General features: G+C 37.6%; 1 protein-coding gene across 4 annotated transcripts; it reads right to left on the bottom strand.

Annotated features, from left to right (window-relative positions):
* Positions 1 to 1,086: 1,086 nt before the first annotated feature.
* Positions 1,087 to 22,073, bottom strand: LOC110826880 (uncharacterized). Of its 4 annotated transcripts, none has more exons than XM_087345924.1 (9): positions 20,822 to 22,073; positions 20,457 to 20,592; positions 20,074 to 20,212; positions 13,876 to 18,513; positions 8,206 to 12,234; positions 5,507 to 5,580; positions 5,009 to 5,120; positions 4,772 to 4,856; positions 1,087 to 4,073 (listed from the first exon to the last, which is right to left on the bottom strand). In XM_087345924.1, exons 1-4 carry the CDS (start codon positions 20,846 to 20,848, stop codon positions 18,042 to 18,044), a joined length of 774 nt encoding a protein of 257 aa, XP_087202050.1. In that variant the 5' UTR covers positions 20,849 to 22,073; the 3' UTR covers positions 1,087 to 4,073; positions 4,772 to 4,856; positions 5,009 to 5,120; positions 5,507 to 5,580; positions 8,206 to 12,234; positions 13,876 to 18,041. The 4 variants fall into 4 exon arrangements, with proteins under 4 accessions (XP_087202050.1, XP_087202048.1, XP_087202049.1 ...); XM_087345922.1 differs by having other exon boundaries at positions 4,809 to 4,856; XM_087345923.1 differs by having other exon boundaries at positions 4,809 to 4,856; positions 5,515 to 5,580.
* Between the last annotated feature and the right edge of the window lie 742 nt (positions 22,074 to 22,815).

Here is a 22,815-nt window from a genome sequence, read left to right as displayed (position 1 = left end):
TCCATCACTTCAAGTAATTTACAACGGTGAAGGCTGGAGAAACTTACTCCTCTTAACTTTGACTAACCCCTAATCTCAACTCACAAAATCCCTAGGCACAAAACTGTTCATGTACAAAGGCAGAAATGGCACAGTGAAAACTCTTTAATTGCTATTTGACATTAATTAGTTTACTGCTGAAAAATTGTTTCAAAACTGATACCCAGAACAATTGGGAAAGCGCCCTAACGTCTCTCTCTCTCTCTCTCTCTATACGTAGCATACTTTCTTAATGCCATTCATTCTCTACTATATTCTACTCTACTTATCAGACATCACATCTCATTTAATTGTTATTCAGTACCTACCTTCCCAAATGTACTTCACTTCAAGGGAGCAATATTTTTTATTTGCCACCTACAAAAGGACAGATTTTTAGGATACGTTGCACGACTCTTACCACATTACACTTCAACATCAAACAACAATGCTGTAACAATGAACATTACAAGGCATTTCAAAGTTTACGCTTGGCACAATACTAAACATACAACAATTATGCATTACAGACTCATATTAAAATCACTGAAACATGTTTACATATTTACAGCCTACTACATCTTTGTTAACAAACTTCCTTAATGCCATTCATTCTGCATAATATTCCAATCTGTGTATCCATCATCATTTCCCATTTATTTTGTATTCATTACATATCACTTTCTCTTTCTTCCCTCACATCATCAAATGCAGTGCACTTCAAGTGAGCAATTGTTGTCATTCATCACTAATATAAGGACAGAACTTTAGGATAGGTTGCATAACTCTCACCACACTAAACCTGAGATTCAGAATGGCAGTGCCGTAACAATGGGCACTACAAGAAATTTCAAAGTTTCTTCTCAAACCCCAGCAGCACATGTACATTGCAGACTACAATTAGAAACTCTGAAACATTTACATACTTACTGCCATACAGGTTCCCCTACTTCAATGCCTTATGTCAGGATTAAAAAGAAGGCAATTTATGCCACCTCCAGGATGAGACGGTTACATTCCTGGCAAACAAGGTACTACAAAATTCTTGTGATTAACATACAGATAGTCTCATTTTGTGCTGAATTACACATCAAAACATCAGCAATATTTAATCTCACTGTTGGCTATACACATTTTCACAAGTAGCAGTACAAACCAGCACATAAGTGACACACACATTTCAAAATAAATACAGAAACACAACCTTTTTAAAATACATTATACAGGGCCAAGTTCCTAACTCTTTACACAAGCAAAACACATTACATCGCTTTATACACATTGTAACATGAAACACCAGTATCAGTAAGTTATTCCAGATACAGGAAATTATTACAGACAATACACTTATACATCATTTTCGTATTACGCCAAATTCAGTCACATATCACCCACCTCAGCTTACAGAAAACATATTTGTACATAAGTCATTTTGACCGTTACAGCAAATTGATTCCCATATCACCCATCTTCATTTATGAAGAACAAAGTGAACATGAGCGATTGCTTAATATAATGGAGCAGCTCAGCTTCATACTCTTCATGGAGCAAGTTGAAAGAGCAACATCAAAATGTCTTCTTGGGATATAAGATATCTCTTCACCAGAACGCACAACTGGCAGCTGAAACAATCCGGCAAGAAACAACGGCAGTTTTCAAAATCAAATACAAACGCTTCTTATCGCAAAGGTAACGTGTATCGCGCTCAACGTAGCATAGGCACGGATTAAGGTATACAAATCGCATTACCCATCTGCAGGATCACCGCGACATCTTTCCAAAACAAACTCATCCGCACAAAGTGCCCAACACAATCCAGAAGCGCAATACGTCCTTTCTCAACATGCACTTCGATGCTCGTGTGCGAGAGTACTTCAAGCCCCCCACAAAACAATTTCTTCAGAATTTCAATAAATACATTCTAGCACAAATTTCAGAGTACACAAAACTGCAGAAATATAAATATTGTTTCAGTTTATCAATAGCAAATGGCACATTCGTAATTTATGTTCACACATGATCTACCTACACACAACCAACAATTCTGCATCATGCAATTTAAATTAGCACAAATCAGCAACATGCTACTCACTGCTACTTCAACTGCATGCACTACTACTACACCAATAAACTAAATTCACGCAGAAATGGTCACAGCAAGAAAGACTTCATCAGTTACTCTTAGCCACATAAAACAATCCATGAATTATATTTCTTGATATGCAATCATGAAACTGATGACTTACTCAACACGGTTGTGTAACTTTTTGATTAAAACTTTGCTGGTCTGTAGGTCCTTAAGTAATTACTTCTTCTCATTCAACATTTTCAGTTGCTTCAAACACATATATGGAATTTTATGACATAATGGCCGGTCCCTATCAAAGTGGAAACGATTACAAACGAGGCAGTGATTACGTCATTCAATGTAGTGTAATGGCATTTCAACCAGAGACCTATTAAAACCATTAAATTAACGAACAGCCCTCTTCCAGGCCACTGTGTAGTTCAAATACTAATATTCTCTAATCATGCAAGCATCAAATTAAAATATAAATATCGCTTTACAACACCTACTGCAGAATGATGAATGCTAACATCACGTCCATATAGTAAGGACAGTAATAATATAATTGGGCAACACCAAAATAATTCAAGACTATGTTTGATGAATGTGCAACATAAATCAGTTTCCTGAACACACAAAGTCCATTAAACAACTAAGAAATACTATTGTCAAAAAAGTAAGTATCCTAAAATTAATGTAATGATGTAGACGATATGTTTAAGATTTATCTCCATATTAAACTTCGCGTGTCTACCCTCAATATTTCATTATTTGTCACTGTCAAACACCTAAAATTAAAAACTTTTTAATCATCAGTCACTTCAATGTATTAAATTCCACAAGAAATTTATTATTATTATTATTATTAAGTGTTCTGTCTTACGACAGGTCCATTGCTCTGCCCAAACAGAGCTCTCCAGTTGTCCCTATTCTCGGCTTCTCGCTTTAATTCCTGGAACGTCATCTTCTTTCCTTGTTTAAGGTCGTTGGTTAGCTGTATCAATCTTCTTCCTAGTCCTCTCTTTCCTTCAACCTGGCCTTCGGTGATATCACTCAGTAATCCATTCCTTCTCATAATATGTCCCAGCCAGTTAGCTTTTTACCAGATGAAAATTGCAATGGTTTCAATAATCTGTTAAAACTACAAGTTGCGAGTTTACAACCTTATCAGTTGTAAAAGGTTGAGAAGTACAAGATACGCGCCATGCCTAATGGCTAATTGTCCATGAAAATTGGTGAATTCATTTGACTCCTGCAAGAGGGACAAACGCAGACTTTGCGGTGAACATGTAAGCCTCCTTTGTTTCTTTTCTGTGCCTGTAAGGAATGTGAGCTAACACGATACCAGTAATTGAGGGGATAGAATGAAATCTCAGGATACACATAAACACTACAATGTCACATACCACAATATGTAGCTCAGTCACAAGCTGGACCACCAGTTTCATTCCCTCCAGAAGCGTGACCCATTTCACTTCTTACCAAAAGCTTCTTCTCAGGGCAAGTTGGTTAGGGCCTGCAGCTGACCCCTCAACTCCAAGTTGCGCAGGAGTAAAGAATGTCTCATCTTCAACGTCAGACGAACAGGCAATTATGTTCCTCCAAAATGTTTGCAGACTTCATGAATGGTTTAACACAACACATAAAACCACCACATGACACAAAATCAGGGCTCAATTCTTGCACCCAAGCTGTGACACTTGGCCTTCACTTCTCTTTCACATCACAGATTATATTCTTCAGTCATTCACCCGTTGTCCACTTGCATTATGCCCTGAACGTTGACTACCTGCCATTGGACAGCTTGGTCAGCACTCATCTTTTTCTGCCCCGTTACATCCGCGATGTCTGAACCATAGACAACTTGAAGTGCCCAATATGCAACTGCTGCCACCATGCCTCACACCCATAGGAACTCCACGACTGCACGAACCACATCTCGAGACGATGTTTCAAGGTGGGTGGCCCTTCTGTGTGGACACTGTCCCTGGAATTAGGAACATTTATGCAGGAAATTCTTCTTTGTGCATTGTATTATATAAAATATTGGTAAAAGATAGCTTGCCGGTGAAAATTCCAATATCAGAAACTTCTACAGCCATGACTAAAGGAGAACAAATATAATAATTAATCCAAGTACCTTAGAAGATATTATGAACATTATTAGTGAAAATTATTTCGATTATTTATGGTGTATGTATCAGTTTCATGAAACATATGCAAATACAGCAATAGGATTAGTAATATTAAAATTCCTTCTTGGTCTTCCTCCATTATTTCCTCGTGGTGGAAACCAACCCAACACTTCGTTCACACATAGTTCAGACAAGTCTGTAACACACCAGTTATTTTGACTTTATACCAGAACAAACAGAGTAGCTAAACTAATACCCTTTCTCTGATCACACGCTTTTGAATTTTATCTCGTATTGGTAGCAGTACTGATCTTAAGAGAAGGCAATTTTAGTTCTAAACACTTGAACTCAGTCATTAATGCAGGAGATGCAACAAGAATACACATTTATGTCCTATGTTTCTCCTTATGATACTAGAAATACACATGAATGTCAGGTGTAACAAAGTTATTCCTGCATTTATTTTAGGATGGATGTCACCTAAAAACATCTTCAATAACTACACAACCTTCATTGATACACTACATTTTGTATGAACCGGGGATAATACCAGTAATTATTCATGATGCAATGATGCATGAACCTACTCATGAGACGCTGTCGAGATGGGTAGCCGTGTTCTGCCGACTCTGTCCCTGAAATTTAAAACAGAGAAAACAATCTGAGAAATTGAAAGCATTGCTATTAAAAACTATTTTAATTATTCATCAAATATTATTAAATTTCATGAAACATTCAAAAGTAGCATGTGCTCATTAATATTAAAATTCTCCACCCATCCACTGACCTTCCAGTCGTCTCCCTGCCACTATCCTGGACCTCTTCTATCCCTCCATCTCTTGATGGTCTTCCTGGTAGCAAACAACCCAGCACCTCCTTCAGACATACATTGGATATGTCTGTAACATATCAATTGGTTTGTCTCCATGAACGGAATTTTTCAAAACTAATTCCTCTCCTCTTATTACAGGCTTTGGGATTTTGTCTTCACTTGAAACTTTGGCTGATCATCAAGAAAGCAATTTTAACTTATTACACTTACTCCTAACTACTTGAATGTGTCCTTCATTCAGGAGACAAGACAAAAATACTTGTGGCACTAGAAATAAAGCATCCTTTCATCAGACCATTGAATGGTGAGTATACCAAACATTTTTGTAAGTTTCAAACTTTTCTTTGTAGCTAAACTGAGTTTATTGATACCCTACATTTGATAAGAATTTCGTATACTAAAAGAATGTCTCCTAAAGTTAAATCACAGGCTTAAGTGAATTCTATACATTACCCACGTACTGTCTCACTTTCTATGCCTTTTGTGGTTGCTATGGCATTTGAGTAGCTGATTTTGAAAGACTGCCTCTGGAAGAAAAAATTTAATTCATCACAATATGTCCTTTACACACAGGAACACTACCTAAGGTGGTAATCTGAACTCATGCTTTGAAAACGGCCCAAGGGGAATAAAATGCGAATACAGTGAAACCTCTATCTATCGTTCCCGGAACTATCGTTTTCCCGGATGCATCGTCCGTTTTGTTCGGTCCCGGATACATCCCATATAAAATAATGTTACATTTTCCCGCTTCTATCGTTCCTCGAACTATCGTTTTATCGCATCGATCGTTCAAAAATCTTAGTCCCGGCCAACAATTTTCCCGCAATGATCGTTTCTGAGAAATTAAAATGCTGGGTTTTGAGATAAATTAATACCGAAAGACGCACAATGTTTTTGGAATACACAGTAGCGGTAACCTGTTATGTCGCCCAACCAGCACAGATCCTTTTGGAATGAGGGGTCAGCGGTGCAGGGGTGATAGTTGGAGTGAATGGCGGTGCTCATTGTCAGAAATTTTACGATTTTAATTAGGGTGCACTCATATTTCGTTCCAGCGATGCCAAATGGCATGTGCACTGTGAATTTCTTCACAAATGCTTTTATTATAAGTACAAAGGAAAGGCTGGCGGCACTTTTCATTCTTCTGGTTCATCTCGTTTCCAGTGGTTCAGTGTCTTCTACGGCTACGTTTCGTCGTGTTCGGCAGTAACAGTACTTCCATTCTTCCTGTTATTGTTCCAGTCTATACTTTTGTTGTTGTTCCCGTAAATATTTTGTTATTCCTCTTACTCCTGTTAATTATTTTGTTATTATTCCTGTACCATGTCTCGCCCACTAAAGCAAGTCAGAACTCTTCAAGAAAGATTAAAAATCATAGAAGAAGTGGAGAAGAATCCATTTGAAAAAAGAATCGACATTGCTAAACGCCTTGGATTAGCACCATCTACTTTAAATTCAATAGTTGCAAAGAAGAAAGAAATCCGAAAACAAACTGACAAGTGCGGTAATTCATGCAAAAAAAGGAAATCCGGAAGAAAATCAACTTTCAGTGAGCTAGAAAGTGTCCTCTTCACTTGGTACCAGCAATCGCGGGCCTCAGGAATTCCTGTTGATGGCAACATCTTGCGGGAAAAAGCCAAGACGATAGCCGCAAGACTGAATATTGAAAATTTTGCAGCGTCGAATGGCTGGATTAGTAGGTTTAAAGAACGACATGGTATGGTCTACAAGAAGTTAGCCGGCGAAAGTGCTGCTGTGGATGTGGAAATAACGGAGCTGTGGCTCGAGAGACTGCCAACACTGCTGGAGGGATATGAGCCGCGGGACATTTATAATGCGGATGAGACCGGACTTTTCTACAACGCCCTCCCGGATAGGACTCTGGCATTGAAAGGTGAATCTTGCCACGGGGGAATACGTGCAAAACACCGAATTACTGTTCTTCTGTGTGTTAACAGTGACGGTAGTGACAAACGGGTTCCGATTGTAGTTGGAAAATCACGAAAACCGCGTTGTTTCAAAAACATGAAAAAACTTCCGGTGAAATATCACGCCAACAAAAAGGCTTGGATGACAACAGACATCTTTACGGCGTTTTTAAGTTCTCTGGATGCCTCCATGGGCGCACAAGGCAGAAAGATTTTGCTGTTTGTTGATAATTGTGCCGCTCATCCGAAGGACACGACATTTCTACGAAATGTGAAAGTCGTGCAGTATCCAGCAAATTGCACGAGCGTCTTGCAACCGCTTGATTTGGGCATCATAAAATCTTTCAAGCAGTTGTATAGAAAGCGCCTTGTGCAAACAGCTGTATGTGCAATGGATGCTGGGAAGGATGTCAACATGAAAATTGACGTGCTACAAGCAATTCATTTCACAGTGGCAGCTTGGCGGCATGTCTCCCAACCAACTGTTCTGAATTGTTTTCACAAAGGTGGCTACGGGTGTGAACTTCGCGCAGAAGCAGACTCTAACGTCAGTGTGGATGAGCATGATGGCTTTCACGAAGACTGGAATAGATTTGGCGCCGTGAAAGACGTGGTTAAATTTGGTGACTACGCGGCAGTAGACAGCGAGCTTGCTACATGCGGAGTCGACACGATTGATAAGTTGTGTGACGATCGCGAAGGGGGTGGGAGCGGTGAGAAAGACGACGAATGCGAGCCCGAAGCTGTGCCGAGTTTTGCCGAAGCACACGCTGCATTGGCAAAAGTGAAGTCGTTCTTTTATGCCCATAATATTAGCGAACGTGACGAGGAAAACATTTTGAACGTGGAAAGGTACTCTGTTTGGTCTAAAACGTAAAGTTTCGACAAACCAGTTGTCCATTAAAGACTTTTTTGGTAAAAAGAAGTAACTTTGAAAGAGAAACATTGTTTTTTTTTTAAATTTTTAATGCTTTCCCGCATCTATCGTTTTCCCGCATCTATCGTTTTTATTTCCCACCCCCGCCGAAAACGATGCATCGAGGTTTCACTGTAGTACTAATTTAGGACCACCTACAAAAATGATCTACCACGCGATCTATACTTTCTTCACACATCCTGCTTCAAAAGCTCCCACTGACTCCAAAGGCTTTCAAATTCTTGGGGGGGGGGGGGGCTCATTGCAGAAACAAATCCACTTCATGTTCCTCTATGCACACTCACCAGTCATTTCTGATTGATTGCCTCTTCCTAGCAGACAGGCCCCACCATCATTCGCAAATACCCATCAACATGGCCTGATGTCGGAAGCCCTGAAATACTTTCAAAACAGCCCCAAGCAAAGAATATGTCCTGTGTGTGTCAATACAGCAGCTTTACTATGACAGCTTGGAGCACAAAAAATATAAAATGCACAAAAATTACAAATAACAAGACAACATCAAAATGTAGTACACTCAATGTAAATAAGGGAACATTTTCATAGTAAGAATATAATTAATATCAATTTTACTCTCTATCACATTTAATTAACACGGAATTACAGAAGCAAGAAATGCAATATGAACATGCAATGAATATACCATATCAAAATATTGGAATATAAACAACAATACATTAAAAAAAGTACACAGTTAAATAAGCAATACATACAACAAATTTGAATACATATTTATGTACACAACAGCAGAACACAGAATTCCCAGAAAGCAAAGGATGTTTGCACTGAAACACACGAACACAAGAATTAGATCAGGATTCTTTGACGCCTGTTAGTAACAAGTACTGTAACCTCTCTTCTCCAGTATCTCATGGCTCCCTGAAACATCAAAGCTCCTGCATAACATTCTGGAACAAAAATTACACTCGTCACAGAAATCAACCCACTTCGTATTCCACCAGGCATGCTCATTTTCCTGCCACTTCAGACAGGTTGCCTTGGAAATGCCAATAAATGTGACCGGCCTATGAGGGAACTCCTGAAATCAAGGTTTTAAAACACTCCCAGACAAACATATCTCGTGTGCATCGAGATACTAGCCTTAAGATGAAACTAGTGTTATAATTGGCATGAAATAATACAACAGAATCAGCACACAAATATCAAATTCACAACTAAGGAGGAAAAACATCGAAATGAAGTACACTCAACATATACAAGTAATATAAATAAGCCAAGCATTTGCATTGTAAGAATATAATTAATGTCAATTTTAATTAATTTTACTTTGTATCACAATTAATGGGGAATTAGAGAAGCAAGAAATGCAATACGAACATACAACGAATAAACCATAACAAGATATTAGAATTGATATAATAAGTGTACAAATAACAGCACAATAAATAAGACGTACAACAAATTTGAATACATATTTATGTACACAACAGCAGAACACAGAATTCCCAGAAAGCAAATGATAATGGCCCAATGGCATGTTTGCACTGAAACACATGAACACAAGAATTAGATCAGGATTTTTTGACGCCTGTTAGTAACAAGTACTGTAACCTCTCTTCTCTAGTATTTCATGGCTCCCTGAAACTTCAAAGATCCTGCATAACATTCTGGAACAAAAATTACACTCATCACAGAAATCAACCCATTTCGTATTCCACCAGGCATGCTCATTTTCCTGCCACTTCAGAATGGTTGCCTTGGAAACGCCGATAAATGTGGCCGGCCTGTGAGGAAACTCCTGAAATCAAAGTTTTAAAACACTCCCAGACAAACATATCTCGTGTGCATCGAGATATTAGCCTTAAGATGAAACTAGTGTTACATTTGGCATGAAATAATACAACAGACTCAGCACACGCATATCAAATTCACAAAAAAATAAGAAAAACATCAAAATGAAGTACACTCAATGTAAATAAGGAAACATTTTCATAGTAAGAATATAATTAATATCAATTTTACTCTGTACCATATTTAATTAACAGGGAATTAAAGAAGCAAGAAATGCAATATGAACATACAATAAATATACCATATCAAAATATTGGAATTTAAACGACAATACACGTAAAAAGAACACAGTTAAATAAACAATACATGCAACAAAATATACAACAAATTTGAATACATATTTATGTACACAACAGCAGAACACAGAATTCTCAGAAAGCAAAGGATAATGGCCCCATGGGATGTTTGCACTGAAACACATGAACACAAGAATTAGATCAGGATTCTTTGATGCCTGTTAGTAACAAGTACTGTAACCTCTCTTCTCCAGTATCTCATGGCTCCCTGAAACTTCAAAGCTCCTGCATAACATTCTGGAACAAAAATTACACTCATCACAGAAATCAACCCATTTCGTATTCCACCAGGCATGCTCATTTCCCTCTCAATTCAGATTGGTTGCCTCTTCCCAGCAGATGGAAATTTATCAACAGGCAGATGTCGTACAAATTATTTATCTGCAATGGACACATAGAAAATTGTATTTTATGAACAATTAACAGGAAGTTTAATCAATTTTATACAATTCAACAGTGAACAAACATGACAAAAATTCAATATGAACACATACATCAGTGCAACAGATAGGACAATTAAAAAAAATTAAATTAAAACAGCATCACATGTAGACCGTACATATTAACTCAATGGCATAAATAAGATGTGTACAAACATAACCTTCAATAATTATCTGTACTTTAACAGCTATAGAAGAGCACAGCACTTGGGAAAAAAACAAATAAAATGTCATGTAAAATGCTATGCAGCGTACACACAACACATACAAGTGGAATTATCTATAATTAAGAGCATGTATCAATCAACAAATAGGCCAATTCAGAAACATTAAAATAACATCACATAGGCTGCATGTATAAACAACAGAATTGCATAAAAAACATACACACCAGCAGAACACATATTTTCAGTTGGAGAAAAGCACAAAAATTAGTAATTAAAGAAAGCAAACAATGGCACATGTGGACTGAAGCATGTAAATAAATGGGCATGGGCTTCAAGTGACCATTAACTGATCTTTTGTGGTTCCTTTTCTTCTAACCTACCAGCAGCCCCCAGCCAAGATCTCATGAAAATCGTCCGATTTTGCTAAATGACTGACAAATGTCAAAATCATTAAAAGCTCTTTATTAAAGAGCTTTCATTGGTGGCCTCCCTGTAGACCCCTGGTCTCTGAGACCCTGGGTCTATCTAGAGGATTATCCCCTTTAATTGGGGTATTGCTCTTTGACCTGGGCCTTGTAAGCACCCTGGTCAGAGCCTCCTTAAACTTAGGTAGTGTCATGTACCCCAGTTTTCATATGCTCCTGGTACCATCTTGGCTTTCTCTGGCATTCCAGACACGCAGTCTGTGCCAAATGTTGCCTGTCGTCCAGAAGGCCACAAGGCTTTATCACATTCTTCCATGGGTCTGCTGCAAATGCCAGCTCTCTGTGGTGGTATGCCAGAAATACTGACTCCCTGCTGAGAATGACCAGCTTTAAAATGGAGACTCCATGTCACAGAACTTTTCTGGTAGTTTTCTGACAACTGCTGGGCTTCTGCCTCCGGTTGTCTTTTAAACTTTCCCAGGCTGGCTGATACTGAGAGCAAACTAAGGTGGTATGCTGGATCCCAGTGCCCTGAAGGGATGATTTGTGCCATGCAGCCCTCAGCATGATACCTCACACCTTGGCTTCGGTGGACCAGAGCCCTGTTAGCCGTCTGAGGACGTTACCCCCCTCCGCGACATGGACGCCAAGGGTTGGATTTTGGAGGGGACTAAAGCATGTAGAAAACCAATATTAATCCTGGCTTCTTTGAAGTCTATAGAAAGCTTAATACTGTTACCTTCTCAAACTTCATACTCTTGCAAGTACTGTACTTCATATCACTGCTGTACAATATTTGGGCTTTTGCGACACTTGTCATCACCTCACTGCAGTGTACCCAACAGCAGAATTTCTTTGGTGGAGCAGAGCCCCCTGTTAGTTATCTCTAGGGATGTTTCCCCCCTCCCCCTGGTGTGAACATCAGAGTTGGGTTTGGGATGGGATGCTGATGGATTACTTGAGTCTTACATAACATGAATTATAATGCTTCAAGCAACTTTTTAACATTTAAGTTTTGGATCGTATCACTTTCCAGGTTCTATTTCCTACTGAAAATTATGAATCTACTTTTGTGAAGTATTTTCTATGGACCACCTGCCTTGTATTGTCTTGGAGAAATCATCTGAATTCCACTTCTTGTTAGGGTATGTTCCTCTCTTCTCCACGCAGTACCTGTAATTAAACACGTAACACAAGAAATTTTATGTTTCCGTCGATCCAAAAGACGTGAAATTTGCAACACCTTCGAAAGATTTAGATCCTATCTTTGTACTGTGATTCGGCCTTGCGTTCAGGATCCGAAACGTCTGTTTTCTACGTCGTTACTTCCAGATCAGCCTCCTGTAACAACGTCTAATGGAGCTGCGTATTTCTGTTTGCGGTATATGCGTTTCGACCCAGTGTTTTAGCACCAAACACGACACGCTGACATGTCCAATTCAGACTTTACGGATGGCGGATTCTGAAGCAAAGTTTAACACCCATTTTGATAATTACCGTGGCCGAGACTATTCTTAACTGCAAACGCATACGACAATGATTATACGGTTCGCACTGCGGGTTCCGATTAAACCGATTTTAATAGGGCTAACTACATTAAATCAATCGTCGCTTTACGAAATTATTCTCAGCCTAACTTTAATAACGACGCGCATACCCTTCATCCGAAAGCGAACTCACCCGGAATCTTTCGACAGATTAAGAAACTCTCCTGATGCCTCTCCCATTTCCCTCACCATCTTTACTACAGTCCGCACAAAATGCGCTTTAATCTATCTGGATACCTTGGAATTAATTATGCCAAGGGAAATTATTGAGGAAAACAATGTATTTTCCTATTGCGTTTCGGACGTAATTCTACTCTCTTTTTTTTGTAGCGTACCTAATCATTGTTATATTTCTGGTGTAAATACATTTTATTTCGGGCAATAAGATGGCTGATTTCTATTATATTTTTTTGTATTTTATTGGTATTTCGGAAACGTAACCCCCTCCCCAATTATAACACTGATTTTACGGTAAACAGCGACACGCTTTAAGATCGTCTGAAGGTTCCTTAGAGCGGGGACTGCCTGAAATTTCATCGATATTCTGAATCCAACGAGAATGCTGTACAATACACGTGTCCTAACTGAATAATCGGCTATGTTGAAGTTTATAAATCACGGACGCACTGTCCCATTGTATGCCCCATTCTAACTGCAAAGTAACCAGGGCCTGATCTATTACGTCGCAATCCAGCTGGGATCTCACTCAAACCTCGTCTGCGTAGGAAGTCGGCCTTGAGAGAAAAAATTGGTAGAATTGCGTACGAAATTCATTCCACGATAATTGAAACTGTTGTCGTCCTTTTTTAATAATTAGGCACAGTAATAATTTATTTCGCTGCTGTGGCAATTAATCACTATTCCAAACAAAAAATATGTGGGCTACAGAACGTATTGTTTACAGCCCCCGTTTGCATCAATTTTAAAAAAAAAACAGAAAAATGACCAACACCCAGCGATTTGGCTTCAAAAGAACAAGCCCGAAGTCCGTAGCTAAGCTCGACATATTCTAACCTAACACGGTTAACCTCGTGTACAGCTAATGAATGAAACTTCTAGTTCAATAAAAGAAGGGTCGGCGAATTTGACTGCTAAGCTACCATCAGCTTTTGCAGAACGGCTCTGTACCATGTATTTAGTTAATATTCGGAAATAAAAAAACTATTAGTAAATCTACAAATATAAAACTCAATAAAATCTCTGCATGGACTGGCCTTCCATTTTATTCTGAAAGGAAATAGTTCTGCATTTCTACGAAGCAGCTTACCTCTTCACAGCAACGCCGGAAACAAAGTGAAAGGACGTTCTTTTCTCGAAGAACCACTGACGTAGTAATTAAATGAATGTAGTGGGGGTGGAAGTAAAGAACAGGTTATGGGCCAAGAAGAAGCAAACACAGACAGAAGTATGAGGTCGTACAGGGTGTCTACAAGGTTTCGTTCCGCAATCTATATCTTGTGTCTCTTTTCGGTGATTTCTAGCTTGTGGATGAGCGTTCTCAGCAGCATTTACAAAATCTTGGTCACCAGAGGCTCACACAAGCAACGCAAGAAATACTTGACTGTCTCACACATGAGGTGGATGTCCAATTTTGACAAGTTGGAACTCCTTTACCTGGTAGAAATTGTTTCCCGTATGCCTACCATTCTATAACGTTATTTTCTGCTTCTGTTACAAGATTACTAGCAACGTAAGCACACGTAACTGTAGGAAGTTATGTAGTTTCCTACTAGTTATTGTGCTACTCCTTTCCGGTGCTGCACCCCAGTAGCCAAATCCTTCATTCTGAGTTAATATACTCTGAATATCTAGAGCAGTGTGTCAGTGCACCACATCCAGCCTGAGACCGCTTGTAAACAGACCCACAAAATGATTTATTAGTTTGTTACTAATTACTTCAAGCTCATTTGTTTTCCTTATTCTGAAAGATTTTAAAAATTAATGTGATTCTTTTCCTGTCTGCTTCTACTCAAAAGAGTTTTTTGTTTTGTTTTTTGGAAATTCTTTGGGTTTTTTAGGGTTTCCCCCCCACAGCAAATGATACAAAATGGAAAAAAATACAAAAGAGTGTTCTATATTAAGTGAAATTTTCTAGGGGTTCCGCCCCACAACAAACCAACATCTAATTACAGGTTATATTACTGTGCTGGTGCTGCTGCTGCCACTGGCGATATCTGAAAACATAGCATACATGGGGATTCGAACACAGAACATTTAATATTAAACACACTGACAACCAAATAATAGTACCTTAACCACTACGCTACCAAGCTCATTTTACGTTTAAAAACTTCCTCATATCTCACATAATGCATAGTTGACTTATCAGGAAGATTTTAACAGAATTATGACATCATGTCTAATTGTCTAGGGGTTAAGGCACTGGATTGTTAAGTTTGGGGTTTGGTAAGGTTGTGGTTCGAATCCAGCAACCTGCAATATTTTTTTATACTTCATTTATTAATTATTTTAATAATTAAAATGCAAGATACCCCCAAACGCCATAGATTTTTATTATTTAAATTTATTAATTTAAATAAATTTATTAAAACGCAACATTATAACACTCAACTTTTAATGAGTCAGGTACTGTAGGAAGTTCTGCACTTTCTTACTAGTTATCTGTTCTACTGTTTTTGCATTTCAGCACCCTAGTATCCAAGTCCTTCATTCTGATTTAAGATCCCATCTTATACTATACAGGGACAGAATAACAACATTGAAAATAACTTTACCTGTAATTGTGTATATCTAAACTGATAAACTTTTGGTAATGAAATAGCCTTTGTATTTGTGAATTTATAACCCACAGAAAATATTACTTTTCTTAAACCTCTTCAAAAATTATTCATGATGGTCTGTTTAACCAAATGAAAACATAACCTGTGAATGAAAGATTGAGATTCTCATGGCAGTAAACAGGAAGTTCACACTGATGATGGTGGCAGCAAGCACATCTGAAACATTGATAACTTTCTACAAATCTACACAGCGCAACAACCCAGAGGTCATCTTCATAACCTGTGATGTTACTTTCACTAGGAATGCAATGTCAATGCACTTAGCAGAAAAACCGTAATGTGCATGATTGAGTACTGACTTATGTCATCTTACCTGGAATATATTCATGTGGGACAATCTCACTATGCATACAGCACCCTCATATTTCTTCAGGCAATCCAACTATAAATGTGGGGTATATGCATATATCAGTACAGTCTCACTAAGATGCAGTCTCAAAATACTCTACGGGACTGTCTCATCATGATTACAGTGTCTGCATTCCTGGAACATTGCTATTGGGAAGTGGTGCCAGCACCTTTCTCAAGATATGCAGACTGTGATGTGTGTCTGTGTGTGTGTGTGTATATATATATATATGTACACATAAATAAATTAATTTAATTAATAAAAGAATAATTCAGTATCTATATATCCTCAGGTGTCTACATATTTCTTAAGGCACTGTCACTAGGAATACAGTATACTGTTTGCGACTGTAATCTTGAGACTTGCAAGGAATGCAGGAAGTCCAAAGCATACTACTATATTGCAGAGCAGACACTATCTTTCCTACTTCACCCCCCTTCCTCACCCTGCAAGTCTCAGAATTAGTCAGGAACTACTGTATTTCTCAACAAACTGGGAATGCCGTAATGTATTACTTGAGGTACTCTTGCTAGAAATGCAGTGCCTACATGTATCTCAAGATAATTGTAAAAGGAAAATTATTTGGAGGCACTCTCATTATTTTGTAGAGTTGTGGTTTAAAATATTAGGTATAAGTGAGGTTAGGTTTAGGCTTTATGAATACTTTTGATCTCTTTGTATTGATGTACACATACCTGTGATACCATGTTTCTGTGCCATTCCTTATAATAATATGTTGCATAATTTAATCCTAGTTAGTGTACTGGAATGTATGTTTCAATGTTAAGCAAAATATTTGTTACATGTGTATTCCAACAAATGTTTGTGCATATGTATATATTTGTAACATACTTATTAACTATACACAGAGAAAGGTAAAAGATGTTTTTGCTGTTTACTGTGCACCTATAGTGACTGTGAAACAATTTTAGAAGTTATTCTGAATGACTCTTGGCAAGTGACATGCCTTCAGTAACAGCAATATGCTTGTTGAACCACGTCACCCCAAGAATGGTACATGCAACATCCCCATCCACTCCAAATACACAAACTCTGCAACAATAATAGTGTGTTTCTTAAATTACATTTCACGTCAAAACTCTGCATAATTCAATTCCTGTATGGAAAAGAGTCCTCCAAAGAAGATAATTTTTGATAAAAATTCCCCAACAATCTGTAAATATCTGTTTCAGCAATGATGCACTGCTGATACTGAAGGTTGAAGTCCCTTCTTTGCCTTGTAACTACTAATAAAGATTTTCCAGTTTCACTGTTCCTCAAAAGTTAGGTTATAACACAAAGTTCACATACACTTTTCAGTATCTCATCTGTTTTTCTATTTGATATAAATATTTAAGAATATAACTACACTGCAAGAGATGTTACTATCATTCTTCTGTAGGATCACTAAAGGAAACTTCACCAAATCAGAAACGTCCCAGCATAAAATGGAACTATATGCGACAAAACACAAGCTTATTTTCATGAAGCTGAATATTCATCATGATAAATAATTTTCTTGTTTCCATAGTACTGCTGATACACTTCACAGGTAACAACTAGCTAAATGTGCAACCCAACCATAAAGCATTTCTATACTCTTTGTATTACATGTCCACCTCAAAAACTGAAATATAATGAATGCTCCATATAAGTTTCTAAAAATTAGCAAGTTTTTAAAAAAGAAAATCTGTCATAATGACTGTCTTCCGGTATAGTGCGCCATGTACATTCTTCATGCAAACAATTTAGTATTTTTCTACTGCAGTATTGACAACTAACTTTAGCTTATGGCTACCTTCATACCCTGATGACTGAAGCAGCACTCTCCTCTAAAACATCAGGCAGTTTTTACCAGACTACATGGTGCTTCTGAAAACCTAAAAAGCTGCTGCCATGCCACAACACCTGTCTACTAGTGTCAAACACTGACCTGGAATTAAGATATTTTTCTGAAGTTATACGTTTGGAGCACAGCGCTATACGGAAGCGAAACATGGTCAGTGGGAAAGCCAGAAAGAAGAAGGAAAGAAGCATTTGAAATGTGGTGCTACAGAAGGATGTTGAAAATTAAGTGGACTGATAAAGTACGAAATCAGCTGGTCTTAGACAGGATAGGCGAAGGAATAAGTCTGTGGTATTTTATTTGTTAAAAATTAAGCCTTTGTACAGACACAATTTGGTGTCTTCTGTGTAGATTTCTTTTGTGTCAAGTCACATTTATAAAACTCTCTGAAAGTAATAAGGACAGCACAGATTTTTATTCCAATGCATCTACATTTTTCATTTTCTTGACTTTGTTTTCTTTCTTTCTTTGTTGTTTCCTTCTACATTTTTCCTTTTTTTGAGACTTGTTATATTTACAGCTGAAGCTTTCACATCTATGTGGACAGTGTTGTCAAGGACACCCCAGCTGTTAGTCTTTACTTTTATCTTTGCTCCCTTATGGTCAATTACTTTCCCACTTGCATCAACAACCAATAGCTCTCCTTTATTAGGTTTCTCCCAACCAAAAGTATTCTTCCTGGAAATAACCCACTCTGGAGATACTGCTACTGTCTTACATTTCTCCAGTTCATGTTCATCTTCCTCCTGAACACCGCGTCTCTTTTCTTTCTTGTGGGGTGCAGTCGTCTCTGCAGACAGATAACTTGATGAAGATCCAAAGAGCCGGATGCCTCCACTAGGCTGACCCTCTGTATCGCCATTCTGCCCGAAGCATGTAGATCCATCGACATGGAACTCATCCAGTTGTCTATAACATTTGGTAGCTTAAAACAAGTTTGTCTGCTTCATTTATTTCATACATGTTGCAATTTATACAAAACACAAAGTTCAAAAATTTATTACAAAAGAGTGTGAAATTTTTAATTATAATTAAAATTATTACAAATTATTAACTGTAGCAAAATAAATTCACATATGAGCCGGCTGTTGGATGGAGCTGTCCCCTTTATCAACCTCACTGGATTTATGTGATGTCACTTGGAATGTGAGGATTCTCGTAAGGAGCTTGGAAGGAAACAGCTGTGGCCAGTTTAGGTTTTACCCAAAAGACTGGGTAAGTCAATCTCATCTGAAACAGCTGCTTCCCCAACTATAATTTCATCAGTATTCAGATACCACTAAGCTAAACTTCTCACTTACAAATGTACCAATTTATTGTATACAGTGCACTCTGTGGGCAAAATTGCATGAAATATAAACCGTTCTCAGCATTATAACATTAATTGTGAGTGTATTCATAACACTGTAAATCTTAATCTGATTTTATATAACTAATCTCATGATTTACAAAGCTGATTGTAAATTCTAAAGTCATGTGCAGACAGAAGTGTAGATGTGAGGCTGACAGCCTGAACCTGAAACACATCTGACTGTTACTAGAAATATGAAAGAAGCTTGCGATACTCCATTTACAAGCAGTTCACAGCCAGCAAGTTGTTATGTGAAGAATATTCAAAACACATTTTAAATAGACTCACTATTATCCAGGCATAAATTAACTGGGGTCTATCTGGTTTAAATAGAAATTAATTTAGAAATGTTGTTGTTGTTGAAGTTAGAATGTTTGAAGAGGGAATAAATACAACAATTACATTATTTAACATATTAACATAAATCAGTTGTTGCTAAAACTGGAAGTTTTTGACAATAGAATATTCTTACTATCTGTTGGAATCTTTTTTTAAATAGTTTGTATGTACTGTATTAAATTCTATATAAAATCCTTTGTTGTTGTTAGTAAATCTTTAAAAATGTAAGTACTGCATGTCTATAAATAAGCTTTTGTATTTGTTACATATATATGTTTTTCTTTAATTTTTGTGGATTATCCGAGGTTTCGATTATCCACGAAAATATATTTCCCAACCAAATCAGATAATCAGGAGTGGATTTTAGTTTGCACATAAATGGGTCTACTATGACAGACATAAAATGCATTCGCAAAACTTCATGTTTATAATGAAATCAACATCTGCATTACACATGTTTAATTCAATGAGTTGTTTCAAAAAGAATATTACCCTTATCAACTGCATGATGTTATATGAAAGTGCCTCAGCTTAATTAAACCCCACACCATCATATGGGGAGTAGAAGTATAGTTCCACACATTCTTGACCTCGGTATTAGAAGAAGGTGAGTACACAGCTTCATGCCCCAACCACCTTGGTAACCATTGGATAGCAAGCTGGGTAATACACAAAGCTGTTCTGGGTGTTGTGTCTGCTCAGACAGAAATCAAACCCATCATCCAGCCCGTAGCTGTATCTACAAACAAATAATGATAGTGGACTTTACCCAATCTTACCGATCTATGATCCTGACTAGATGCTTGGCAACAAAGGCTTGAAATTCTGGTGTAACATGCAGTTCATTAAACTGCTGTTCCGTGTCCAGCTGTGGGCGAAGTGAAGCAGGCTTCTTTTGCTTAGATGTTCCATTATGTTCTACAACATATGCATCACCTTATTAACAGTAGGAGAGTTCCAAAGACTTCCCACTTACATTCCACCCTGTGCATCCATATGCTAGTGCAAGTAAATTTGAAACATTCCACTAGTGCTACAAGTATAGGCCAGGTTATGCTGTATTCATTTCCATAACTCACCAGAATTACTCTTTGCAGGATGCTCTGGCTGTTCAAATAATCAGTTAAACCATACAGCTGTCTACTAACAAAAATGAGTTTACCTTTGTGTGTGCCACTATCAGTCCTGTTTGATGTAAACATAGAATCATTTATAAATTGCCCATCAGCAGCTTCCCTTAACATATCAAAGTTTTCTTCGCTAGATGTGTCTGAAGTTGACATAGTGGCGATTATCACCTAAATTAACATGCAAAACCAGTGTTTTATGTTTAATATTAAAAATACTTGAACCTAAACTACAAAATAACATTTGTGTTATTGAACACAGTGAAGACTTTCAAGCATATAACTAAATATTATGGTTACCATTGATAATTATAATTCAGCTATATTTATATAAGCCCTCTGCAGTTATTTGCCACATGTAATTTATTCGACAGTAATTGCTTCATAATTCGGTACTTACTTGTTTTAGGTTAAGGGTGTTTCCCATGAATTACATGGTTCTCCATTGTATTATGCTAGTTGTTTCATCTGACGAGACCAATGAAAAATTAATAATACAACGACTTACTGAAGCATTCTCCATTGTCGTACACGAAAAACTTGGGCAATGTGTATAAACAGTTAAGCCTTTCTTGCAAAAACGAATGGGAATTTGCCGGCTTCTATGTGAACTTCGTATCTTTGCTATCTACATCGACCTGTAATACTTAGCGACGCGATATGATTGGTCAGGAGTGTTGAAGCCCTCTTTTAAAATTAATTGCGGGAAATGGTACACATGTACGTAGCAGTGTTTAAAAAAAATCGTAATATATCATTGGAGGTAAATATAGGCTATGATCCCATACAACATGTTGATTTTGTGTACTACATCAGTGACGCGAAGTGCACACGTGGAAGTCAGTTTAATTAAATATTACAAATTTGTCATCAGGTCCCTGGACCTTAGAGTTTGCTCAATGTATGTTCAGTTTTACAGATGACCCTACAGCATGAACTTAAAGGTACGGCTTAGAATTTGACAAAATTAGACCTAACAAAGACACACGATGTTGAGTCATCATGGAACATAATATAAATGGCAAATACAATTGCCCCTTAAACATCATTTACTCCATGCATCAGAGCCCTTCTCGAGAAGTTAATAGTGTGCTCAGATAATCGAAAAATTGTCTTCCTCCTACGGAACCCAATGGCTCAATATGTTCAACAGGGTACACCACTGGTCCCTATCATGAGCCATAAGAATCCATTCCATGCCCCTAAAACCTATTACTACAAAAACCATTTTAATATTTTCCTCCTATCAATTTCTTGGTTGCCCAAATGGACCCCTCCTTTGGGGATCTCATTAAAACATAATGTAAATCCCCCATTTCAATATAATAAACATTAATAGTGATAATATACAGCGAACTCTTGTCACAGAGTTGACACTGAAAGGCCTCAAGCCTTATCATAGTTTGTTGAGACTTGGCTGTTTCTTGTCCCACAAAGTCATGCAGTCCATATTAAGGTATTTATTGATGGCTAAAATTAAACATATTTTGATAGAATTAATATACACACAATATCGCTGTGACATTAAAGAGGCCACACAGGTCATATCATAATGTAACCTGCTCATGCCAGTTCGTCAATTGTTTTTCATTTAGGATCAGTCAGTGACTACTTTTGATTCATGTATCTTTGTTTTCTTTTCAGCCTAATTTTCCACTTTAAGAACAAGACAACTGATCGCAATCTCAGTCAGGAACCATGCCTATGATATGGGCTTTCCCCAACGTGTCCTGTCAAACTGCCTAATCTCCAAGAGTTTCATGAAGAATTAAAATATAAATAATTACCAGCATGGCACAGTGTGTTCGCTGAGCATATAATATTTATTCGCGTGGATAAAAAATCCGTTGTTAGAAATCCGTCACTGCACTTCTATTCTTTGGCACTTTTCAAAAACCTGCAACCCCCCCCCCCCCCCCACTCAAACCATCTAATTTTTCGAATATGCTTACTTCACAGTTCCCAGCTCCTTGCACACTAACGTCATCCATCTACAATTTTGTTTTAATTAAACGACGTTTCTGACTGTAATCGATTAGACTTGTCTGGTTTACTTTTGATCTGATACAAATGTGACTATATACATAAATATTTATTTTCGGCTTCGGATAATGTGATACCTTTCATCCGTCTTAATTGTTCAAATGTTCAACAGTGACTGAATCCACAGACATTACACGCAGCAGCATTATACAATTCACAGGAAAATACGAATCGATAGTAAAGTTGGTTTCGACCCACAAAACAGGTCTAAGACGAAAATCATAATAAATGACGCTGAGCAGACAACTGGAACAACCATTACCATAAAATTTTATCAACATTTTATCAATAAACTAAAGAAACGTTACTAGCCTTTTTAAAGTTCAACAGTAACTATGTCACACCGGTTTT

This window comes from Zootermopsis nevadensis, unplaced genomic scaffold (assembly GCF_977971745.1).
Source record: "Zootermopsis nevadensis isolate Lab colony 2312 unplaced genomic scaffold, Znev_1.0 Znev_ptg000009l, whole genome shotgun sequence".
Classification (NCBI taxonomy): Eukaryota; Metazoa; Arthropoda; class Insecta; order Blattodea; family Termopsidae; genus Zootermopsis; species Zootermopsis nevadensis.
This window is presented reverse-complemented; position numbering and strand designations above follow the sequence as displayed.